This window comes from Myzus persicae, unplaced genomic scaffold (assembly GCF_001856785.1).
Source record: "Myzus persicae strain clone G006 unplaced genomic scaffold, MPER_G0061.0, whole genome shotgun sequence".
Taxonomy (NCBI): Eukaryota; Metazoa; Arthropoda; class Insecta; order Hemiptera; family Aphididae; genus Myzus; species Myzus persicae.
The window spans coordinates 29,434-53,168 of record NW_019103698.1 but is presented as its reverse complement, the minus strand read 5'-3'; the positions used below and the strand labels follow the sequence as shown (position 1 = coordinate 53,168).

Genomic DNA, 23,735 nt, shown 5'->3' with positions numbered 1-23,735 from the left:
TCCGTGATCGTGATGGAAGATAACGAAAACTGAGTAGGTAATGAACAATTACAAGTTACAAGGCTTACGTGGTGATAAATATTGATTGTAATTTTCCCTTGATTTTGAAAACCACAAAGTGCACCATCCATTCATTTGCAGGGTCGAAAGAAAACGCTAGGTGTGTAACCGACATTACATCAACCTGGTAAGCCAACGCTACATAAGAAGTCCGATATTCACGGAAACGTTTGAGTGGTCAAAAACTCCTCGTTTTTATTATAGTGTCCGTCCGTTTACTTCGTTTTCATTTCATTCAGCTAGTAAATTGGCTTCAGTTTTAAGAATTTTTCGTAAACTAATATTAATTGAACCAAACAACGTAGAAATAATTACATAACCATGTATGAAAATGTTTCCCTTTAAAACAGTCATACTGGACAACTGGTACTTGATTTTGAAAATATTGACACAGGAGAAACAACACCAGAAACATGGAAAAGTGATAAGCAGGATCAAATGGTTTAATAAATTGTTGTGGACCAGGACGTCCAATTATTCATCCAAACGTTAATGTTAGTGATCGTCAATGAGAACAGACGATAATGTTATTGACGGTTTTATATTTAATCCTGATAGTACAAATTCAGGTAATTCAGGTATAAATCCTGATTTAATTGATATCCTTATGCAAGAATAGCCGCTTGATTTTTATATGTTTATTGTGAATGATATAATATATAGGTACTTCTTATCATAGTATACAGCCATTATCTTACTTATTAATAAGTACCTACTAGGTTAGGTTATGTTAAGATCCTCTTAGGAATAGCTTAGATGGGCTCTTAAATATAGCTGTAGTAAATTATTTTGTATTATACAGTTATATACACAGTCACATCTTCAACTATGTTAATAACTTGTTTATGAATTCTTTTCGTTGAACAATAAGTAAAAAAAAAATCATTTCCATAAATCTACTTACCATCAAATATCAAAAAATTGGCAAAAGATGTTGTGTGTGTTAGTCAGTATATCCTCAATTAAAAGGAAGAAAATGTGCCTTGCCTCATAATACTAAAGTACAGATTAAGTGCCTGGCTACATTTATTGTCACAATGCTTTATCAAAGATCACAAAATAATAAGATAAAACCCTTGGCGGTCAGGACTATGTATGTTGAGATAACATACATTATCCCATGGCGGTCAACAATTATACTTAATTTGATTAATGTCATAACGCGACAATACAAATTACATGAATACTGTAATAAGGGTACCAGTTAAGGGTTAACGTTGTACACTTTCACCGCTAATATCAGTTAAACTTAACAACAACTACCAATTGCAGTAACACACATCCAATCGCGGCGGAACCGCGGAAACTCGTGCCGTAATTCAGTCAGTCGGTAACTATAATATTTTAATACAAATCACATTTTATTGGTTTTGATTTTTGGTGACTCTTCGAGCTTCAGGACTGATAAAAATAACAGGTTTATCAATAAAGCAAAACTATTTTTCTACCGTCGAATTGAAGTATTCAAATTGTGGTCATCTCTTCAATTTTGGTATATTACAACAATATGTTTGTATAATGATCTAAGGCATGGTCTTAGAAGATAAGGTCGGACCACATCCTCCCGCCAGCCCATTGACAATGTTCCGCGTATTTGGTGGATATGATCTTTAATTAATATTAAGCATTTGTACAATATAATGTAATTTTTATATTTGTTTTACATTAACAGTGCCGCCGATCACGTAATTTATCTGGCATATGTAATAGTAGAAATTTGAGATGGGAGGCCTCCACCGTACCAGTAATACATCCAAAATTTACTTTAAAATGTAAAAATAAATGATTAAAAATTGCAGTAATTATTTAAATATGCTTTGATTTACATCTGATACTTGAATTATAAAAATGGGGGGATGGTTTACGATGTCATACTATATTTTAAACACTTCGGCGTCACTGTTTATTAATACACTATGTATAACTATAATATTATACATAATCATGTGCTTTTAAAATAAATGAAATTTGTATAATATATAACTGCATATTTTTTTTAAAATCCTCATTCCTTTGTTCAATTTTATTACTTATTATATAATACAAATTAAATTAATAATGCCTAATACAATTTGTTGGTTTGGCTGTAACAAGACAAAAAAGTTGTTTGTATTTGTAACGCCGAAATATCAGAATTTAAAAGAAGAATGGTTGAATGCTGTAAACATTGATCACTTTGGGCATAAATGATGTTATTTGTGAACAACATTTTTCAGTTGATGCCATCAAAAAAACAAAATTATGCAGTGGATAAAGTAGGAAATATTGTATGCTCAGTAAGTTATCAACTTAGAGTATACTGAAACCACCCAAAATTGGAAATAGTACTGTTAACGATGATTCTCCATTAACTCCATTAATTTCTATACCAGATTTAAAAAATATTTATCATCCTGAAAAGTCAAATTTATTGAAAAATTTGAAAAATAAATTAAATACAATAATAGAACAATAAGAATGGGAGTTTACTGATCTGGTTGAACACAAGGCTGAGGTTTTAGACTGCTTAATATACTTTTTAACTGGTATGTATAAGTAATGGGACAACTTTTTGTTCTTGTGAGTATTAGTCACACCCTAAAACGGCCCAACATAAATATGTACATTTTTTATTTTATAGGATATTTATGAAAACAGTTGCTGAAATATACTGAAGATAGTGATGTCTGTAAATCTTCTTTTGTAGTATCACAAGTTTATTCTCAGCAGTTGCCTGCTACTTAAGTGAATATGAAAACAAGAGGTGGGTTAATACACCCCAACATAGGCTTCTATAATTTTATAAAAAACGTAGAAGAAAGTTTTGTTAAAAACTGTTCATCATTATAGCATATGTAATCATGTATTATGTTAGAATACGTATGAGACAATTTGAATACCAAGAATACAAGAAAACAGAATTAGGCGAACAGAAATAAAAAAAATAATTGCCAAGTTTCGTAAAACTTAGCAAAACTGTAATTGATTTTTTTCTCGATTTCAGGGGCCGTTAGGGTCCATTCCTGCATCACACACTTCCTTCCATCTCTCTCTATCTGTTGCTACTTCCCTGTAGTTTTCATCTCCTAGTGTTGTTAGATCCTTTAAGACTTTATCCAACCATCGTTGTTTAACCTAATAACCTTTTTCCCACTAAGGACCTCCTTTGCAATCATATTAGACCGTAGTACGTGACCTAGCCAGCTTAGTCTTTTGACTATAATGACCCCAATTATATTAGGTTCTCCAAAGACATTGTATACATCTTTATTTGATCTTATTTCATACTTTTGTGTTAAATTATTTATTTCGGGTAAATTATTAGGTTTTTTCATGCTTATCAGTAATAATAGTTCGAAAAAAGACATGAAAATGGAACAACTTCTGACTCAGTAACTTCGTATACTAGCATAGTGCCATAGTAGCATATTGTAAATAGTAAATACTATAATACATAGTTCTGTAATCTGTATATCGTGATTTTAAGTTTTGACCTAATATACAATTTGTTTAACTGGCAGCGCTCAATTTCACAGTTGAAACATATTTTCACAATTAAGCCGACCACTGATAAGTTCGAGTGGTCCGACCTTCTCTTCTAAGACCGTGATCTAAAGTATGACATTATCGTAGCTCACACGACTTAAGATTTCATGCCTATAAGGTTATCTTAAACTATGGTGTCTAGTACAAATTATTACTATTATTATTATTATTATTATTATTATTATTATTAGTTTTAAGTTTATGAAACTATAATACATAAGTGGTTATTTAAATTTTACAAAAATATAAAATTATTTAGTATGATACAAAATAGAGCAATATATTGGGTAATAAAATATTTAAAAAAAGTATTATTTAGGTAAATAGACCTTATAATTATAAGCAGGTATTCGTAAAAAAAAACCAATTACAATATTAAAATATAACAATAATTTATTGTCAATTATTACTATATATCATTCATTATTTAGTAGTTTTATTTTTTGTATAATAATCTTTTAGCCTTCTTCTTAGCCTTCATTTAAATTTTATTATTATCTGTTCAGTTCCAGAGAGCACACGATTAATATTTTTGTACCAACTGCCAAATGAATAAAAAAAAGGCATACGTTTTTATATTAACATTTGTTTTAAATTATGAGTTTTACATAAAAAATGTATGTCAATATTTTCTTCGATTAATAAATTTAATTTTATAAAAATGTGAGGTTTACTATACATATTATTGATAACTCCAGTCAAAATATTTAAAAGTATTCAATAATATTGTTAAATTTTTGGCTTGGTGTTTTTAATCTGTTATCAGAATAATTTCAATCACTAATTAGTTTATTGACATTTCAAATATCTATGCAGTCATTTTTACATTGGTACAGTACAACCGTTAATAAATTTAATTAATGTTTGAATTATATAGGCAGCTACACAGCCAATTGTCATTTCACTGCTATATGGACTGGCGTTGCGCATTCTTGATAATAATGTAATTTACATTACATTCATACACAACTATTGACCTCGGTCCTCGGGGGTGGAAGTGGAATGTTGAGTAGAATTTAAACAATTTTAGACTGTAGAAAGTACTCTTTTGTAATATCGACATTTCCGACGTCAGTAGTAAATATCCCACGAATTATAACAACTATATAAACACTATTGTTCAAAATGTACCTATTAATTAAAGCTATCTGTCACAAAAAATGAACGTGATTTATAAATACTCAATAAATCGAACACCATGTAGTTATCTGAGATGGTTAATTGAAAAACGCATCTGATATACGTACTTATCTACATTCTTACATTCGTATCGCTCGGCAAACGATGAAAATAATCTATCTAATGACCGATAAACGGTACCGGTACCGTATAATTATTGTTAGTCTGTTATTTTCCGTCGTTAATTCGAGTTCGAGTTCGATTCATAGAAGAGCCTTCTGGTTCGAAAACACCTTATAATTCAATGGAATCACAAATTGACCTATATCATATTATATAAATGTGTATTTTTCTTTCAGGACATTCAAACCCCAATTTTGAAACATTTTATTTTTATTTTTTGAAGTTTATTAATTCATAATTATATCTAAATGTGCTTTTTTTCATTTTTAGTGCACATTTTAAAGTTTATCGGGACATATCTCAGGCATATATGAGGTAAGGGCATATTTTAGACTTTAGTGCTTATTAATGCTTAAGTCCCGAACCCTGGTCATATATGTTGAATTATGCGTATTAGAATACCAAATGTTAATAACTTCGGGGAAGGGTAAGATAACAACAAAATAGTTAATAGTAATCTGTGTTTAGGACAAGGGAAATTGTGTTGCGGAATACATTCAAATAGAAAAGTCTAAATCATAATCGATTAACGCCGCATAAAAACTACGAAAGTTCATTAATATTAGTCATATTGACAATATTACATTAGCCACGCTATTCAAATATAATGACAGTAGAAACTGCGTTAATTTATGTCGATAACAACAACGACATGAGATATCAAAATTCGACCATAGAAAAATATGTATATTAAAAGAGCACTCCCAGCGGAGTGTTTGTAGAAGTAATAGCGCTCCCGGTGGTTGTTTACCATAACAAATACACAAAAATTAATTAAACCGCTTTTTTTTTTTAAATTTCAGTTCATTTTAATTTTATTCTCCTTTTTAAATATATTTCTGTCTGTTATAATATTAGTCAATTACTAATACAATAAAATGTATTTATAAATTAATACAAAATACTAGCTGTTAACACGACAATGATAAGTGTATCAGTTAGAATAATAGAAATGTACGAAAAATTGTCTTCTTGACAATTTGCAGAAACAGAATGAATTGATATTAAATAATTTACAAACAAAAATATCTAAATGAACACTGAAAATTAAAACAAATGGGTTTTGTATTTCGCAAGTCATTTTGGCTGCGAACTTGACAAAAAATATTTTCAACAAGGTCTTGGTTGAAAGAAGAAGAGATTAATTTAAAACCTGAACATAGTACCTTTTTACACAAATGCAGAAAACCTTTAATAGTAGATATCCAGTGTTTTATGCTAGGTATTTTTAAATTCAGTTTCATACTTTGAAGAATTTCTATTGCTTCCTCCCAGAACTTCCAATGATCTGATATAGAAGTTACTGCACTGCGTAATTCTTTTACTGGCTGAAGATTTGTTGAGCTACTATTCACACTATCAAACAATGTATCAATTAAAATACAAAATTTTGCAGTGTCTGATGCTTCTTCGTCTAATTTGTTTTCTTTGTCCCCTTAAATAATTATTACAATATGTATAAATATTAATTATTGTTATATTATACAATGTGATAATATAATGTTTTATTGTTACTTGACCATTGAGAAAGTAAAAGCATAATGCTTATAACTATTTGGCTTAAAACTTAGACTGCCGCCGAAAATTTCATTTTGCGCAACTTATAAGGATAAATATGAGAATCCGTGAGCTTTGGAACCATTCTTTCGCCAATATCAAGACGCCCTTTGTCAATCTCATAGAAATCAACAATTTGTTTCCACCTAGCTGTTCTCGTAGTAGGTACCATTAGTGATGTAAAATTACGGTAATAATCTTTTGAGAGAATATTCTCAAGAATATTCTCGAGAATTTTCTCTAAGCTGGAGAATATTTGGTAATTTTCTTTGTCTTCAAAAATTTATTGGTTGACCCCATAGAAGTCCACATCATAAACATTTTTTTTTAAATAATTAGCTATATGTTTTATATAGTATGAATGAAGTAAGTATTATAATTTATAATTTATAATTCTTGGTGTAATTAACAAGTAACAACTATAATAATTATGTATACATTAGTAAGTACTAAATATACAATTATTATAAATGTAAAATACACTTTTATTAAAGTATTTTATGCATACTAATATATTTGGTAATGCTTAATACTTATAGTCTATAGATAATAGATCTTCTTCATAAAATATTCAATATTATAGTTAGATAAAAAAAAAAATCAAAATATAACTTCTTGTTAAATTATGCAATGTTCTTTTAATAATTATGAAATTATATACATAACAAATATTTATTATTAAATATAATAATAATTAATAACAATATTTAACTGACTTGGTAATGCTTAATGCGTATAGATCTTCTTCATCATCAGACAAAATAATTAGTCTTTGAAATTTTGATTTTTTTTATACTGGTCTTTTTGGTGTGGATATGTATATATTGTTATTTGATCCTTGTTTTAAAGGGGTAGATGTTTTATAAGAGTTACTGCTTTTACTAGTACTAGTAGTACTAGCAATATTTAGAATATTTAATAGACTATCATTGGAATAAATGTTATCATTATTGCATTCAGAATCTTGATAGTCAATAAAATACAATATACATTTTATAAGCGATAAGCATTGTCATTTGCAAATTGACTGTTTGGTTTTACCAGTTCTACCAACTATGCCAGTAATAATGTTAATATTGTTATGAGTGTATTTATAGAAGTAATCTACATTATCTTCTATTATCTGTGGTCTGTACGACTGAATGTCTGTATTTTCACAAAATAAAGTATTTTAAATAGTGGTACCACGGCCCACGACTGATTCCAGTGTTAAGAACCTTCAAATATAATCACATCACTATTGATATGCTACTATAAATTTAAAAAAAAAAGAAAATTACCCGGTAAAAATTTGCAAAAGAATATTCTCTTATAGCATCACTAGGTACCATTTATTGAATAAGATAGATCTTTAGTAACTAAGTTTTTACGTATTCCCTATAACAAGTGAGGTGGATCGTAAAGAGGAACTATTTCCTGATTGTTAACTTCAAATCCGAATGATTGTTTATCGATTTTTTTTTACATATTTCTGTTCACAGTGTCATGCATTAAAATATTAATTGCAGCTTTATTGGTAGGGGCCTGATTACATACTGTACAAACAATATTAAGGGCAGTTAACTGAACAACGCATATTACTTATTTCAAAGCTACCACAAGATCTGGTGTTTTGATTCCACTTTTTACAAAAGAATCAGCTATAGGCTGCTTAAATTTATGTTTTACACTTCGAACGACGAATTCTTAGAACCTTATCTACAAATTTGGGGTGACGAATGTTTCGTAAAAGATCTTCTACTCCAATAATTTTGTATTCAGCTTCTGAATATTGAACACCAGCAGATAATGAAATCTCATTAAATATTAAAACACAAGTTTTGTCTAATAGATTTTTAATTTCACTGACAGTGAGTTTTAAATGATCGATTATTTTACTGTTAATTCCAGGTTGCAAGGGAATTTTACGCAATAATTCCATTATGATTTTTCTTGAAGGTAATGCAAATAATTTGGACATAAGTCGATATCCTTTAGCATTTCCTTTGTGTAATGACAAAGAAATATTGAAAAAAAATATTTTGTCATCTTCTTCCACGAGGATGTAAACCTTGAGTTTGAAAGCTGGCATTGGAAAAATGTCTAAGTGATATCATTCATATTGTTTGATGAACTTTTCAAAACTTTTCAATAATTATTTCTTACTAAACGATCTTTTGTTCATGATCGATAATGATTTTTTCATGTCAACAATTGCTTTGTAGAGATATTTTTTGTTGTGTCATATGTTCAGCTTTAGTAACATCAATATCCATTAGATAGCCTTAAGAGGACGTGATACCCGCATGTGTTTTCTCCGTCTTACAAGTGCGTAACATAGCAAATTGTACAATCAGCAGAACACGTGTAGCTCCGTTAATTTCAAAACTAAAGAGAATTGACCTATTATAAAATCTAAAGGTGAGACTATTATCTAGGCAACCTCATAGGCTTTTTATTATATTTGTATTTTAACGCGAGTTATAAGTATTTTAAGATGTATAAAAAATACTCTTCATTTATCCATACATAATCACATAATCACATCATCCTATTTCTACGTCATCATCAAAACAAACATTATTTTGACTACCTACCTATCCAAATAACTTTAATCTATTAACTTCACACACTACATCATTACCTATCGGCTATTTTCATTATATTCCTTGTTCTATCTATTTATCAATTACTTTCTCCAAAACCAATAATATTTGAGTGAGTTTTACTCCAATCCCGGTCTCTTCCATCAAATGTTGTTCTCTTCTCTTCAAATCACTCATGTTCTTCTTCACTAACGCAACATCATGCACGTGGCGCCTCATTAGTACATTACTATTATAAGTTAAATGTCCATCCACAGGAATAAAAAAATCACATAAAAGGCTGCAAATAAATCATTTAAAAATACAATAGTGACATCATTATAGGTGGTACACGTAAGCACTTTTGGCTCTAGAACCATCAAAATGAAAACGGTATAAAACAACATTTTTTCTAAGGAACTAATGAAAATAAAATCTTAAAATATTATTTACCTTTAAGGTCAAGATAAGTAGTAAGTATTCCTGTCGCATCTCGATATCAAATTTTAAATCTACGTTTATTTAATTATTAAAATGTATTTTTTTTTAATAATAAAATGTTTGGGTCACTTAAATCTTATATAATAAACGTTAAATCAATAAAATAAAATAGTCAATAGTATATTTGGAAATGTTAATTTTATGATTAAACGCTAAACAATCAGTGAAAATAAAGCACAACCACGAACTAAGTCACTGAGTACTAAACTATTTACTACTAATGAATGCCGAAGTGGTAAGTCACAAACTTATAAGTACCTACTATCAAATAGTATTTACTAAATACCCTAAGCAACAAATCACATGATAAGTAATCGGCATCCTGTACTAAAACTAAACTACTAAGTACTAACCAAATATCTACAGCATACGTTCAAAGTTCAAACATCAACTATCAACAACCGGCACAGCCAGTGAGGTTTAAGACCACGGTTAAAGATATACTTAAATAGTATATAAATATATCCTAAATCGTGTCTGAGACTGATGAATTCTTATATGACATTTGTAAGCACAACAACAAAAGTACAAAACATTGTCGAATATTCCATGAAAAAATAACAGGGAGTAATCGCATACACCTCATACCACCAAATACAGATAATACCCACATGGCTAAAGCATAAACTACACTAGATAAGGAACTTCTAAATTATTTATATTGTAATAGTTGCTATAAGCACAGAATAATACAGAATGGACACTGATAACAAATTACATTGGCAGCATAGGACAAAAATGAAATCAGTCAGCAACTGCATTTGAGGTACAGTAGGAAGTTAGTAACATTTATTTCTATCATGAAACGGAAGTAATATTCATTGTAATTTACCGCGTTTTTTCAAATGTTGCGAGCGTAGTACGATTTTTCCAGGTATTAGGTGCAAATGGCGTTTGAGATTTGAGGGGCTTATAGGTTAACATGTCTTATTTTATGATAAGACCATGTGCAAGGGGAGGGGTTCAAATTTCTGAAAAAATATAAATTGAGTTTTTGTAAATATATTACAATTGTATTTGTAGATTTATCACAACAATGATTTGTATTATTATTAAATACTGCCAATAAGTAATATAATATATTATAGAATGTAATACATATGTGTAGACACATTCATCAGACACACTTCATTTGTAGAGCTATTTTCACCATCGACATTGACTTTTTCAATAAAATATAAAAATAAAATGTTAATAATTTAAGTTAAATTAACTTAATATTTACATATAAACGAGCCTGGGCAAGTTAATGATAATTTTTAACTGAGTTAAGTTAAGTTAATGGAAAACATTTTAAACATTGAGGGAATTAAAAATGAAAAATTTAATAATTTAATCAAAAAATCCAATTAGTTTTAATTTATAAATAACCTATTTATGCCAAAAATATTTTACAATAATATGTTCTTGAAAATTGTATATTTTTGATTTGTATCTATATCAATAAAATTAAATACTATCATATTATTTATTAGTTATTAGTATATCTTTATGTATACGATACACTTATATGTTATAATATAATTGGATATTCCTCTATCTATATGTATTTATAATTGGGTTAATTTTCTTGAAGAATTCTAGATTATGGAACAAGAAATTAATTTAACTATATTTATAATTCCCTATTCTAGTAAATGGTTATGTAAATCAATAATAATTTTTATTTTCATTATATTTATTATTTAATTATTTATAAATTAACTCAACTTGAATTTGATTAAAAGTAACTCGTTATTTATTAAGTTTATATCAATTAAAATAAGTTAAGTTAAAAATTAAGTTAATGAAAATTAAATTTTAAAAAGTTAAAACTAACTTAACTTTTAACGCGTTTATGCCCAGGCTTGCATGCTTGCATATAAACAAAATAATTATTAATAGTTACCTTCATCAATGCTGATGTTCATGGTAGAAGAAACTGTAGACACGTTCATCAGACACACTTCATTTGTAGAATCATTGTCACAGTTGACATTGGCTATTTCAATCATGTCTGAAAGTTGAAACATAAATTATATTACCAATTAAAGAAAAATGTACAATCTATTTCTAAGTCAATCATGCATCAATAGCATGCAATAACATGCAATAACAACAGTTTTAAACAAATATTTTAGACATCATGCTGTCTTATTTAAAAGAAAACCAGACATTCAAACATCACTACATATGTAACTGGTACTCTATATTTATGACATTACATTCAAACTTAGCAAACAAAAAACTATATAGCATATTTATACATGAGATTAAAAACAAACCAATCATTGATATTGACACAACTACCCACATAAGAAAATCTGATAACCATATATCAAATTTTCTAAATTGACAAATACAAATTAACCAATTTAAATTGGAATCAAATATTGGTTAATTCATAAGTAGTTTGTTTTTGAGTTTATACAGATGTTTTCACAGAAAATATTGTGCGATCCACAAATAATATACCTATAATTCTATGATAAAAAAAAAACATATTTTATGTTAGGTATAGGTATTATAATATAATATCATGTAAAAAAAAAATTGTTTTTACCTGGTAAATTTAAAGTTGGCACAGCATTGTTATCCAGTCTCTGTTATGCAAAGCTTTTATAAGAAGGATCAAAATGTTTGTCACACATTACAAATGGTTTATAAACATCATCAACAGTTTTGTTCAATAATTTGTTGTTGCCAGACCTCTGTACCCAAATGTTAAACCGGAGAGGATCCTTAGGGAAACGATGTCGTCGTGTTACTTTATCAGTGTACGTGGATTCACAATTTATAACAACACAAGCGGTAAAAGGCATTTTAATTGTAACAAAGATTTATTATTAATTTATACAAATAATAAATAAATGCACAGAATACAAACACTATACACAAGATATTTCAGTAAGTTAAAAAAACAAAAGAATTAAATGAGTAAAAGAATGTAAACAATTTTAGACTTGATGTTTATAGCACAAACCAAAAAAGCAAAGTGAAAAATTTCGCACCGTTAAAAAAAATTTAAAAGCCTCTATAATATTTTAATTCGAGGTTATGTTTACTATGATCAGCAATACCAACGTCTGGGAGATTTTGTTTTTTGGTATGTTGGCATTGCGCTTGACTGATCGCCGTCACTAGCGCTCGCCACGACTGTCCTAAACACTACTTATCTGTGTATATCAGTTCCATTCTATAGAGTTACATACCCCTTTTGTACCGTCTTCTGTAGATGCTAAGTCCTGTTAAAAAGTGCATTGGATTCAGAGTGCCTTATTCCTTTATATGTTACTAAAGTAAATTTTTAATTAGAAATTTAAATAAATATGTACTGCTCCTGAACCTAAATAATAAACACATTTTAGATTTTTTTGCCTTCGGACTGCCTGTATGCAAACAATTACAAAAGGAACGAATAGATTTAAAGAACACTATAAATATTATAGAAATATTACTTCAATCATTAAGAGAAATTAGAGAAAATGATGAAAAAGAATTTAATATTTTATTTGAAAGAGTAAAATTAAGTAATTTGAGTTTCATTTTAAAGTAATGCAATGTAAGGTATACATAATAATAAATACACTTACAATATTATAATAGAATTTGGCAGATGTTATTGACACAGAAATATCAAAGAAACGTACTGCTGGAAAACAAACAAATAGAGCTAATCCCAAGTAATTTCGGTATAAGAATATTACCGAGTGTTTGTGCTGTTTATAGATAATTTTATCAGCCAACTTACTTCTCGATTTTTAAATCATAAAACAGTTTTTGAAGGTAAAGCAATTTATTGTTACCAAAGTTTATCTCAAAACTCTTACCAGTATTATTTCGTTTTATATGTTATAGGTTTTGAATGTTTGTTTAGTTCAACTTTTTCTGATTAAGAAATATAGGCATTTGAGAAATTAGTCGAATTTTATGTACAACCAATTGAAAAGGGTAATTCTTTTGTAGAAATAAAAATGTGGAAAGTTAGAATAAGCAATGTAGATGTCAATACCAAAACTGGATTTGAAGCACTTATGAGCTGTTCAAAGACAGATTTTCCAAGCATACATTTTTTAATTAAAATTTTTTTGTACATTGCTAGTATCTTCAGCCACTCCAGAAAGATCATTTTCAACCTTAAAAAGATTGAAAACTTATCTAAGATCGACTATGAATGAAGAATGTTTTTAAGAAATATTTATTTTTAAAGTTATAACATTACTATATTTGTGATTTGTTTTGTATTTAGGATAAGCTAAATGGACTGGCATTGATGTCTGTTCATCGGGACATACCCATCGACGTGGATGCAATTATTGATGAAATGGCCCTTACCCCTAAGAAATTAGATTTTGTTTTGTAATCATGATGTGTTATCACAATAAAATATTAGTTAAACTTAATTACAATAAAGAGTTAGCAGTCTATAAGTTCTTAAATGTATTTTTATACCACTTAAAATATAAATTTTAAATTGTTGTAATCACGAAAATCTTGCTGGGGGCGAAGCCCTCCACAGCTTTGTATTTTGAAAATTATCTGGACCCTCCCCATAATAAATTCCTAAATTCACCACTGTAGTGAACAGCAACGAACAAGGAACAACTGATGGATCAAGGGCCCTCAAAATTTTTGGGGAAAAGCGTGTGTAACATAATGACACATTAGAAGACAAACACGAACACGAACTTTTTGTTACGATGTTACGATGTTACGTTACGTTATCTATGCGCGTATGTGTCACCGGTTTTACAGTAACACCGTACACACTTGCACATTACAGTTACTGTGTTATGTACATACTCAGCGGATGGTGGTGTTCCATGGCCAATGGTATTATACCCGTATAAAAGAATTCCAACATCAATATTGGCAACGTTTCCTGAGGATTGGGTGATTGGAAGATCTGACTCTGGGTGGATGGTGAGTAGCACATTCAATGAATATATTTCAAATTGATTTTTTCCATGGCTGATTAAAAATAATATACAATTCCCAGTTATATTGTTCCTTGATTTTCATAAAAGTCATTTAAGTTTGGAGCTTGCTGATTTTTGTGCTGCCAATAAAATTATTTTATACTGCTTGCCTCCGAATAGTACCCACATTATGCAACCGTGTGATGTTGCTATATTATTTAAACCACTCAAAGCAAGTTGGAAAAGTGTTGTTGGAAAAAACAAGAGATCAGGAAATCCAATAACCAAAACAAATTTTGTTAATTATTTCAAAGAAGCATTCAATTCAGTTCAAACACTTCAAACTAGTTCAATTATAAATGGTTTTCGAAAATGTGGATTATATCCATTCAGTGCTGATGCAGTAGATTATTCTAAATGTATTTCATACAGAAGAAAAATACTTTATCCTACTACAAATAATGAACTAGATATTTTGACATTAGAACAGTATAAAATTACATTAAAAGTTCTAGAAAAGTATTTTGAAAAAATAAATTTCCAGCAATTTGAAAGCAAACAGCTAAACCCGCTAGTTACAATAAAAAATGTGTCAAACAAAGACAACAAATAAAACTGCCATTTGCAGTAACATCAGTCAAGTGGATAGAACATCACACACAAAAAGAAAAAGAAAAATTGAAAAAAGAAGAGGAACTAGCACAAAAAAGAAATCGACGAGAAGAAATTCAAGCTGTTAAACGCCTAAAAGTTACCAAACCAAATAAAAAAAAAACAGGACAAAAGTTGAATGAAAAAAGACCAATACATAAGTTAAGCCATGTTGAAGATGAAGAAGATGTTTATATGTTGTATATACTGCAATGAACCCTATAAATCTTCAAAAAGTGGAGAACAGTGGATCAGATGTTGTAGTTGTACTGGTTGGGCACATGAACTTTGTGCTGGATATGACAATACTGCTGCGTTTGTATGTGATATGTGTCTTTGATTTTTATAAATTACTAATTTTACATTATTATTCTAAAATTGTACTGTTATATTGTTATATTAAGATTGTTCTTTGTTTTATTTTAACTTTTTTTAACCAAGTCCAAGAAGGCATCTATTTTAACTTGTTTTTATTTTATTATTAGTTATTACTTTCATACATATTGTTTATTAATACATCTAAGATTGTTTATGTTTTTAAATATATTTCTAGTTTAAACATTTTATTTGATCAGTCCTTAGTAGGTCCAAAATAAACAGTTCTAATCAGCGGTCTTGTAAAATTACAGATATGTACTGATATACTTATTTGTAAAAGTACTTAAAATACATTGGTAGGTATTTGAATACTCATTACTTAGTAAAAAATGTTACTAAAGTGGGGATATCCTTTGGCTTTAAAAAAAAAAAAATAAATAAACATTTATTTATACAATTTTTACCATAATATGTATTTGAATAAATTATGCTGGTTATTTTAGTATTTGTATAATATTAAATGAAATATGGATGATTAAAAATAATACTATAACATGTTCAAACACTGGGTTCAAATTGTTCAATCACTAGTCCAAAGTGTTCAATTACTAGGTTTTTGTATTTTTTTTTAAATATTGTAATTGATCTATATATTGATATAAATTGCTATTATTTTATTAATACTCTTTTTAAAATAGACAAAATAAGCAATATTTTAGTTTACACTTTATAAATATGATATCAAAAACAAACGTATCAATGAATTCTGAAGGTGGAAAAATCCTTAACTGTTCAATCACTGGACGGTTTACCCAGTTCTATATAGAACTTTTGACATGATTTAAAAAACTTAAATATTTCATTTGAGTCAACAACGTTTTGGTTTTTAAAGTCGTTATCGAATCGTTAGCACTTATACCAATATAAATTTCATTTAATGGAAGATAATATTGTGACAAATTAGGAGAAACATTCACGATTGAGTCAAGGTTTCTTAAATACTCAATAGTCATAAAATTCATACTTATAGTTTTCAACAAATTTTCAATTCCAGGTTTTAGTAGATGTAATAGAGGCCCTTCCCCATGAAACAAAGTGTTGAAATTCGTCAGGAGACCAAGTGGAATATGACATGAATTCGAGGTAGAATATACTAAAGGAATTTTCTATGGTACTAAAAATTAATTCTGACGTTTTGGAGGGATCTTCAAAATTGACCAGTCTAAAATATTCTTTAAGAGCAGGAAATTGTTCTAATATTCTGTCAACACACGCTTTTAGTGACAGCCAGCGAGTTGTACATGGTGATAATATTTTGTGCATTTCCGCTTGAAAAAATTCCTGAAAATTTTTGTATTTGGATTGACGTGAATGACTTCTACTAAAATGAGATCCCACGTTTCGCAATAGATCTTCGATTGAACGTGGTAGTTTTAGAAAAGCCTTGGATGCAGAAAAATGAATCATGTGACAGGAACACTTAATACAAGCAATACCTGGTACAGCAGTTTTCAAATTTGTAAAAACAGAGTGGAATTTGCCGGCCATGGCATTTGTTGTGTCTGGAGAAAATCCAACCATCATATTTTTCTCTATCCCTTTATCTGAAGCACATTTCAGAAGAGTATCTGTCAGATCATCAGCCGTTCCTAAATAAAATAATAACTTATTAGATAATGTAATATTTAAGTGATAAATCAAAGGATATGATTTACCTGAAACTGTTTCAATCATATCCAAAAACTGAGTTTTTACAGTCATTGATTTTATATCAAAATATATGATGACAACTACACACTGTTTTATTTCAGAAATATCTGTAGTTTCATCCATTATCAGTGAGTAAAATGAACCAGGTTCTCTGAGTGTATCACACAGTTAATTAAAAAAGTTATTGCCTTATACATTTTTCATAACTGCTCTGTTGCTTTAGTTCTCTTCAAAGTCAAATTTAGAATTATTAAATATTGTACTCAGTAGAGGGGTAAGAGTGGTAAGTCGGACAATGAAAAGGGCAAATTATTTGTAGCAAAAGGGGCAGTTAGTTTCAATTCAGAAATTCTGGTTTTTTCGGTCAATGATGACATTTTAAAAACTTCATTGACCGAAGTTTGCTGGACCACTTGATTAAAATTTGAAATATGTTTGGCGGATTGTCCGTGTCTCTTAATTTCGGTAAGGTGAGGACTCATAAAAGAACTGAAAACCTTACAGTAAGCTACTTCTTTTTGTTTTATGTTAGTTTTGGTAGTAAGCCAATTTTTGTACTCTGTTATAGTTAGCCATTTTTCATTAAACTTTCTAACAGTAGGTTTTTTTTGTTGTCTGTCATGGATGGTTAAGAATCTTCTAGCTCGTGTTCAGCCACTAAACTTGAATCAGCAATAAACGAACTCAGCAAAGATTCCGGTTCATCAATGATTTCTATTTCATTTAAAATCAATGGAGTAGGTTCACTAGGTTCAGTGTCAGACACGACTTTAGGTAAAGACTTAGGTATGCCTTCTAATATACACATAATATAGCATAATATGCATATTGAATTTATGTACCTACTAAACGTCTAAAACATCAAATTACCATACACGAATATCGTATACTACCTTGATTAGGTATTTAAATATATTATATAGTTTCTAATAAATAACACAAAAAACAAAAAGCCTTCTAAATATTTATAAGCCATTAATACTGTCGAGAATAAACTAAGGATCAATCATTTATAATTCAGCCAAAGAAAATCTACTCAAAATATTAGATCCGTTACAACGAAGGTATTCGCATTTCAATAGGAGCATTCAGAACCAGCCCTATTGACATTATTTTATGCTGCTCTGGAGAGCTACCTCTCAAACTCTAAAGAGAAAAAGACATACTCATCTACAGCATAAAAAGGAAAAGCACTCCTAACCACACAGGGTACAACAATATTTTCCAAAACCATAATATAATCCCAATCAACATAACCAGGATACAAATACCACCCATACACGACACCTTCTCCCGTTTGTACACAAAGTTTAAAATTCACACATCTATTAAAAATAAAATTACTGTCCCAAAATTTCAACCTTGGCTTTGGAAAACCCACATAAATACCGAATTAACCAAGTATAACAAGCATGAAAAAAAATTTGACACGTCCCACTTCAAAGAAACCATTCCGAAAAACCTAAGCCGATTTAAGCAACAAAGACTTTTTTATTTGTTTATTTTTCCAAAATGAAAAATACAGTAACTCTGATCATATTGTATAGGACTTAAATATACTAATGATATTTTATGCTATTAAAAAAATACCTTAGGTCAGTTGACCTAAAAATAAATTTAAAATTTAATTATTTTATTTATTTAATTTTAATTTGTTTAAATCTTGACTATCGTAATTATATTGTACGATTATGTATTTGTATTTGTAGTATTGACATTTAAACATTAAATTGTTTAGTCAAAATTAAAGTATTTAGTCGATAGTTAATTTTTTTATGACGAATTTAATTTCACTGGGGCAAGTATGGTTTTATTTTTTTATTTATTAAAATATTAAATTGTTCATTAAAAATTTGTAGTTATATTTTGTCTTTGTGCTCGACCATTTTAGTTCTAACGTTTCACGTAGCAGCGCCAGAGACCTATTACCCCCTCTACTCCGAATACATATCCCGCCGATGCCTGCGCCTTCCCTTGACGGCTTGACGCTTTTCGTAATCGTTCTGAACTTCTGACGACGTTTTGTGTTGACGTGTGTTTTCCGTGCCGCTCCGTGATATATAATAACCACGTGTTATTTGTTGTAATTATAACTACAAATATTAAGTAGTATTTTATAATTTGTTTCCATTTTTCTAAAATGGATTCTTAAGTGTGTCAACACAATACAGTGTATTACTGTATTACCATGGCCCATCTATGAGTAAATGCATAATTTTACATTAAAATAAATGGCTGTTATGTAATGACACTTCAATACATTTTGAATGACGAAGGGGGAGGTAAAAATGTGTTATAATGTTATAATGTGTATATTATAATAATTAGGGATGGGCCGCTACCACTTATTACCGATATCCGATGTTCCAATATATGCTGCCGATTTAAAACCGATACCCAATAATATATGGAAATGTTAAAACAACATTTTTGACAAAAAACTTGAGCCGATACCACCATAAAACCGATACCCGATAACATATAATATTACCTAGAAAAGTGAAAACATTGATTATTATAAAATAATCTATAGTATTTGATTATTGATAACCTAACCTGTGCATTTGTGAATTATTATACTATCAATACTATGCTGATCGATAGGTTTTTTTTTTTGTATCGGTTGAAATATCGGTTTTGAAAAAAAACCGATATCGGCCGATATCTAGTATCGGTTCTAGTATCTTCCCATCCTTAATAATAATGCAAAAAAAAAAATTGAATCATATTACCAAAAAATTATACGAAACTCGTGATTGAGTCCTTCCAGCTTTCAATTAAACGCTTCAAGTACAGTGAGTTATCGATACGTGCTTTGAAACAAAATGATTCATCCACGGTCTCAGCTATAGAACATGGATGTTCAATTAAAAATTAAAGTATCAGAATTGCATTGCTTACAGGTGTAACTCCTTATTGTTAATCAATCGTATTCTAGACTATTTTGTATCTTTTACTATAAAAATAAGAAAACGTGTGTAAAAATCATTTAGAACTAATTTATAGCACTGAAGAAAAATGTTGATTTAATATAATTTATGCTGTTTTTCTCGAAATAATTATTTCAGTTTTATATTACGTTGCGACATAAAAATCAGGATGTAACATGAACCTTAATACATCTAGTAGTACCACTTTTTATTATAGTATTATAATATTTTATATAATATATTACTTTATTATAAGATACTTGTTACAACTATAACACAGTGATGCAACACTTAAAACACAGTGTACTGGAAAAACGAAGAAAACTCCATAAATTAGGGTGTCTGTGCATTTGAGTGCAGCATGGAAAGACTCCCAGTTATGTTGTAATGCTGGAGAATTGCTTGCTCTGTCTGTGGTCTCAAATACTTTGAACTGCATTATAGCTGTCCACATTATAATCACTGGAATGATAGACCCCATCATATCATTGTGAAAATCAACGCTATACAATGTATTTTTTTCAAAGCTAGTACACATTTTTAATGTTTCTTTAACCTGAACAACTATAATTTCAAACCGAGAGGAGAACTTGTAATCTCTATACCAATAAAACGTCTTAACACGTTCACTGCGGATCATATTACAATACACATTCAAATGTGCGGGAGCAATTGAAGGTTTTTTTTTCGTTGACGCCAATTATTGGCGTCATCCGCACCATATACACTTTGTTTTTATCTAATGCTGATTGACGCCAATTGGCGTCATGGCAAATTTGTTATGCTATATACCAAAAAGTTACTCACAAATATCATACCAAATTGTTGCTTTATTACTTATTATTTTATAATGCAATTAAATTAATAAATAACTAAAAGTAAACATGTACTTCTAATTTAATAAATTGAAAACATCGTTATTTCTTATTATTTTAAAATTAAATTAAATAGATAAATAAATAAAAGTGAACATGTCATTATAATTATTGAAAAAAAATGGAAACTAAGACTATTTATGGTAGTTTTTGAAACAAGGTTGATGACATAGACTGGGCTTTTCCGGACAGCTTGGACAGAAGTATGTTGTATCTTTTCTTATCCCTTTGGAATAGCATAGATTACATCTTTTTCTATTAGGTCTTCCAGATTTTCCAACATCGTGAGTTTTTGGGAAATGATTAGTATGTGATAATGAAAAAGATCTAGGCTTTGGGTTTTTCGGTAAAAGTTCACCAAGTATAGATAACCGAAAATCATACAATGATAGTTTAGGTCCAGCGTGATATTGATTATATAAATAAAACGAGTTCATCAATAACATTTGTATTATATGTATACCAATTTTTTTATACCAACGGATTGTTTTCCTAGTAAATGGATAATAGCTATGCATTTGGTCTTGCCGATCAACTCCACTTATAAAACGGTTATAATTTGATATAGGTTCAGGTTTAAATTGTTCTTTACCGTTTCGGTTTTTGGTAAGAATTAAATTATTTTTAAATTCAGTGGAAATATAACCAACATCTCTCTTATCTCTCCACTTTCCAATCATAACTCCTTGAGAGTACCTGGAAATGGTTTCACCTTTTTTTAATTTTGACTCTACAACATCCTGTGGTGTATTTTTTCTGTTCAATCTTAACGTACCAGTGCAAAACGTTTTTTGATGGACCTGGTTCATTCAATGTATAATCCATGATCATATAAGTAATACGAAAGTAAACGAAATAAATAAAAAAAATCGTTGTAAAGAAATAAAATGGATACAATTTAACACTAAAATGTATAAAAACGATACAATGTGAATACGTACGTGTTTCATCAACGACCGACGATGGAAAAAAGATTGCCACAATAATGAATTTCTTTAAAATACCGATGATTAACTTGATAAAGGAGTGGTAAAAATCCCATAATAAATTAAAAATAAAATGAACTAAAAATAGAAATATTGTTGTGCGATTGCACACACGTATTAACTAATATGTATAGATAACGCTGACCGAAAATGAGAATTTTGACCGTAACGCTGACTAAATTATAGTGTATTAAAAAATAGTGTGCAGATGACGCCATTTGGCGTCATCCGCATAATATGTGAACCATGCTAAATGACGCCAATTGGCGTCATCCGCAGTGAACGTGTTAACATCTCTTATTTGTTCATTTAATGCTTTAATGCAACATTTTTTTGTTTTGTGATAAGATAATCAACTAGACTACTTGGATTTTCGTGGCTGAGCTGCTTCAAGGTATCCATGGCATCATCCACATCTACAGTCTTGCAGGGTGACAACAACACCGTTGTTACTGCAGCGAACCATTTGTTCAGACATTCCGTGGTGGTTATGTTGAAACACAGATACTATAGATAAGGTACTCGCGTTATCGGGTGAAGCATTATCAACGCATGGTTGCCATTTTGTTGGTTGGCAAAACATTATAATAATTTTCGACTTTCGTTTCATGCACAGTAAAGTGAATCTGATGGTTCATGTTCATTATTTAAGTATTTTGTAAATGTAAATACGTTACATTTAAGCTGATTTGTATGTTACATTAATTGTAGTAATTATGCCAGTATCTTGTGTGGCATATGGATGTACCATTAGGTATAAATCCGGTCAAAATGTTCATTTTTTTCGGTAAGTTCAATTATATGTATTTAAAATTAAATAAACAATTTGGTACCTATAATCATAATTTATAATACATAAATGTAATAGTTTCTATGAATCATTGATATCTGTTATATTATACTAATTTTATAATATTCCTCTGTATTCGTCTGTATTTCATTATTTTACAGATTTCCTTTGAATAATGAAAATGTAAACCAAAAGTGGATTATTGCATTGAGACGAAAAAATTTTATACCCTCTCAATGGAGTCGTATATGCAGTATTCATTTTATTGACAGTGATTATGAAATAAGACCTGGAACCATTAAACCACGTTTAAAAATTGATGCTGTACCATCAAATTTCCCATCTTTTCCTTCTTACCTTCAAAAACCTGCCAAATGTCCTCGAAAAGAACCTGCAAAAAGAAACTATACACCAATGGAAGTTCCAATAATTGATACCGGTTTGTATTTAAATTTGATCTATATCTTTAATTAATAAATATTTAAAATTATTAAGCTTTAGATCTTGAAGTAGATGACACTAAAATATTGGTTGAAAATAGTGATGATATTCTAAAAATAAATTCTGTTGCTGATAAAGAAGTTCAAACATTAGAAAATTATGCAGATGAACTTTTCTTAAAAAGTAAAATCAAGAAATTACAACAAAAATTAAGAAGAAAACAAAACAAAATAAATAATTTAGAAGATTTACTGAAGGACCTAAAGTGCAAAGGCTTAATTGATACTGAACCAGGAAATATTATAGAAAATTGTTTCAGTGGTAATATTTTTAAATTATTCTTAGAAAAATTGCATTGCTTAATTTTTGCTTGATATATATATATTTGCATGCATGCTAATGCTTGTTAGGCACCATTTTGGATTTATTTAAAAATGAAATGAAAAATAATAATAAAGTAACTGGTGCACGATATTCAACAGAAATGAAACAGTTTTCTTTAACTTTGTATTATTACTCTCCAAAAGCTTATAATTTTTGCAGGTAATTAAATTATATCTATAGCTAGCTTATTGCTTATGTTAAGCATACATTTTATACTATGATATAATACAATTTTTTTTTTTT

At 29.1% G+C, this 23,735-nt stretch overlaps 2 protein-coding genes across 4 annotated transcripts; one reads left to right on the top strand and one right to left on the bottom strand.

Annotated features, from left to right (window-relative positions):
• Positions 1-16,420: 16,420 nt before the first annotated feature.
• On the bottom strand, positions 16,421-17,209 carry LOC111035088. The gene is made up of 2 exons (XM_022316598.1): positions 17,092-17,209; positions 16,421-17,025 (listed from the first exon to the last, which is right to left on the bottom strand). The coding sequence occupies exons 1-2, from the start codon at positions 17,207-17,209 to the stop codon at positions 16,421-16,423; spliced, it is 723 nt and encodes a 240-aa protein (XP_022172290.1).
• Positions 17,210-22,406: 5,197 nt separating this feature from the next.
• On the top strand, positions 22,407-23,729 carry LOC111035115 (THAP domain-containing protein 1-like). Of its 3 annotated transcripts, none has more exons than XM_022316631.1 (3): positions 22,407-22,664; positions 22,829-23,106; positions 23,181-23,729. In XM_022316631.1, exons 1-3 carry the CDS (start codon positions 22,594-22,596, stop codon positions 23,480-23,482), a joined length of 651 nt encoding a protein of 216 aa, XP_022172323.1. In that variant the 5' UTR covers positions 22,407-22,593; the 3' UTR covers positions 23,483-23,729. The 3 variants fall into 3 exon arrangements, with proteins under 3 accessions (XP_022172323.1, XP_022172321.1, XP_022172322.1); XM_022316629.1 differs by having other exon boundaries at positions 22,410-22,664; positions 23,163-23,729; XM_022316630.1 differs by having other exon boundaries at positions 22,417-22,664; positions 23,169-23,729.
• The last annotated feature ends 6 nt before the right edge of the window (positions 23,730-23,735 follow it).

Coding starts and splice junctions, on each gene's coding strand:
- LOC111035088 (XM_022316598.1), bottom strand. CDS start 17,209: ATGGATGAAACTACAGATATTTCTGAAATAAAACAGTGTGTAGTTGTC. Junction 17,026..17,091: donor TATGATTGAAACAGTTTCAG/GTAAATCATATC, acceptor TATTTTATTTAG/GAACGGCTGATGATCTGACA.
- LOC111035115 (XM_022316629.1), top strand. CDS start 22,594: ATGCCAGTATCTTGTGTGGCATATGGATGTACCATTAGGTATAAATCC. Junction 22,665..22,828: donor CAAAATGTTCATTTTTTTCG/GTAAGTTCAATT, acceptor ATTATTTTACAG/ATTTCCTTTGAATAATGAAA. Junction 23,107..23,162: donor AGTTCCAATAATTGATACCG/GTTTGTATTTAA, acceptor AAAATTATTAAG/CTTTAGATCTTGAAGTAGAT.